The sequence below is a fragment of the Amphimedon queenslandica genome, unplaced genomic scaffold (genome assembly GCF_000090795.2).
Source record: "Amphimedon queenslandica unplaced genomic scaffold, v1.1 AMPQUscaffold_7786_Cont20267, whole genome shotgun sequence".
NCBI lineage: Eukaryota > Metazoa > Porifera > Demospongiae > Haplosclerida > Niphatidae > Amphimedon > Amphimedon queenslandica.
The window spans coordinates 1-2,218 of NW_003551934.1; the positions used below are offsets into that span (position 1 = coordinate 1).

At 35.8% G+C, this 2,218-nt stretch overlaps 1 protein-coding gene across 1 annotated transcript; it reads left to right on the forward strand.

Annotated features, from left to right (window-relative positions):
• Positions 1-12: 12 nt before the first annotated feature.
• On the forward strand, positions 13-1,236 carry LOC109591583 (uncharacterized). Its single transcript, XM_020007292.1, has 5 exons — positions 13-235; positions 287-643; positions 705-843; positions 896-925; positions 976-1,236. The coding sequence occupies exons 2-5, from the start codon at positions 319-321 to the stop codon at positions 1,118-1,120; spliced, it is 639 nt and encodes a 212-aa protein (XP_019862851.1). The 5' UTR covers positions 13-235; positions 287-318; the 3' UTR covers positions 1,121-1,236.
• The last annotated feature ends 982 nt before the right edge of the window (positions 1,237-2,218 follow it).

Here is a 2,218-nt window from a genome sequence, read left to right on the forward strand (position 1 = left end):
CCAATTAATAATCTCACTTGGAATGAAGTCGATTGCTCTAGGCGTAATGGTCTAATCACAGGCTATACAGTGAGGATCAGTAACAATAGTATCACATACAACCTCACCAGTACTGAGAGACATATCATATTAAATGATCTAGTATTTGGTACTGTGTATAACATCAGTGTAGCTGCTACGAATTCTGTTGGAAAAGGTCCCTTTAGTGATTCTATTGTAGTTGAGATAGGAATAGGTATGTATATAGTAATCAGCTATATGAGAATGCTTATGTTACTTTATTTAGTATCTAGTCCAGTTGAGTCGGTATCCAGTATCATGGACACTACATGGGCTGTTATATCATGGAGTGTACCTAGTTATATTCCATCAGACCATCCCATTATCACATATGAGATAGGATACCATATGTTACAGTCTGGTAACTGTTCAGTCGTAAATGATGTTGATGCTTATTACATTAATACTCTTGCATTAAATCAAAATGTTTCCTGTGGTAGTACATTTACTATTATCACTGGTCTCTATAGTGACACTTGTTATATTTTTGGTTTGCGTCCATACACTGATAATGGATATGGTGCATGGACATTTATTACTAGTGAGACACTTACACTGCAATCACCTACAATGTCAATACATAGTAAGACCATTATGTTTATAATTTATGTGACTGTTTATTTTAAATTGAATTATGGATACAGTGCCTTCAAGTCCAACACCATGTACATGTATCAGTATATCTACCAGTAGCAGTGGTGTTATTGCTGTTGGTGTATTAGGTGGTGTATGGTTGATTCTATTGACTGTCACTGTTATTGTTCATGTATACTATTTTCTAAGGTACTTTTTAATGCATGTCATAAGTATAGAGTTTTTACTTTTCATAATTTAGAATGCAAAGTCTTCTTACTGCACAAGAAAAGTTAGCATTAATTTCTATATTACTAACTGTATACATTTATTGTATGATAGAACTGATGAAGATATTGCAATGCAAGTGTGTACACCATATGATCTTCATAAGACTGAAGTACCAAGTAAAGAGAATGAACGAGCATATGAAGAATGTGAAGCACCACCTGATGCAGCAACTGATGACTCAATTTATGACCTTTGAATATAGAGAAAGTATCAAATTATATTATCAATGTGTGATAGAAAGGTGTTAACTTACTATATACTGTAGATCTAGTGTAACACAGTTTTAGCTTTATCATACATTTCTTAGCATTAGATTACTATTATTGCGATTGCCATGCTAAGCAGAGTTGATGCTGACCAGACACCACAAATGTATTGGTGATCAAAAAACAAGATGGTGGCCAATGGATATAAAATCCAAATATTCATTCACATGATTCCTAAAAAGAGTCTTACCAAACCCATTACATGTGGTTGTATCTCACTTGCTCTGTCTAAGTGTGTCCTTCACCTCTTCTCTCTATTCAGTTAACTTTAATGCACACTGTAAGATAAAGCCCTCACTTATCCTGCAAATATATTGCTATTCTATTCATTGACTGTGGTAGTAGCTGGAGTCATTTATCAAGAAAAATAATTATCATGACGTAATCAAGGAAAAGAGAGTGATTAGTGGTTTCTCTAATGTTTCATTTGTACCTGAACAACATATTATAATGCTGTTTTGTTGTTTTAGAACTATTACCAGGGTTCTATCCAGTGGGGGGGGTGGGGGGGAAGCTTCTCCCCCAAACTCTTCATCTTCCCCCCCAAAACTTCAAGCTTCCCCCCCCCTGTGTACTTCTGTAACTGCATGCATGTACATACGTGCACATACACATGTATGTACACAACCTTCCCCCCCCCCCGGTCAACTGCTCTGGGCTTCCTCCCCAAACAAAAATTTCTAGATAGAACCCTGATTACTAAACAGCACACTCATTTGCTAACAATAACTGTGTTAATCTTAACCATTATGTTATTTATTACCTGTTTGCTATTTTATTGATCCATCTTTTGTACACATATCAATATCATTATGAGTACTAATAGCAGTAATAGATACCTATAGCTATCAGTTTTTCTCTCCCAGAGAATTTATCATATCTCCAGCATATCCATGCTCTGAGTTACTTGACCTTTTCCAGGCAAAGTCCTACTCCGGCACTCTCACAGAATCCACCTTATATGCATTTCCCCTGAGCTGCTTGACATGGGTGTTTAATTAGTCAATAATACTAATTAGCTCTTCAAT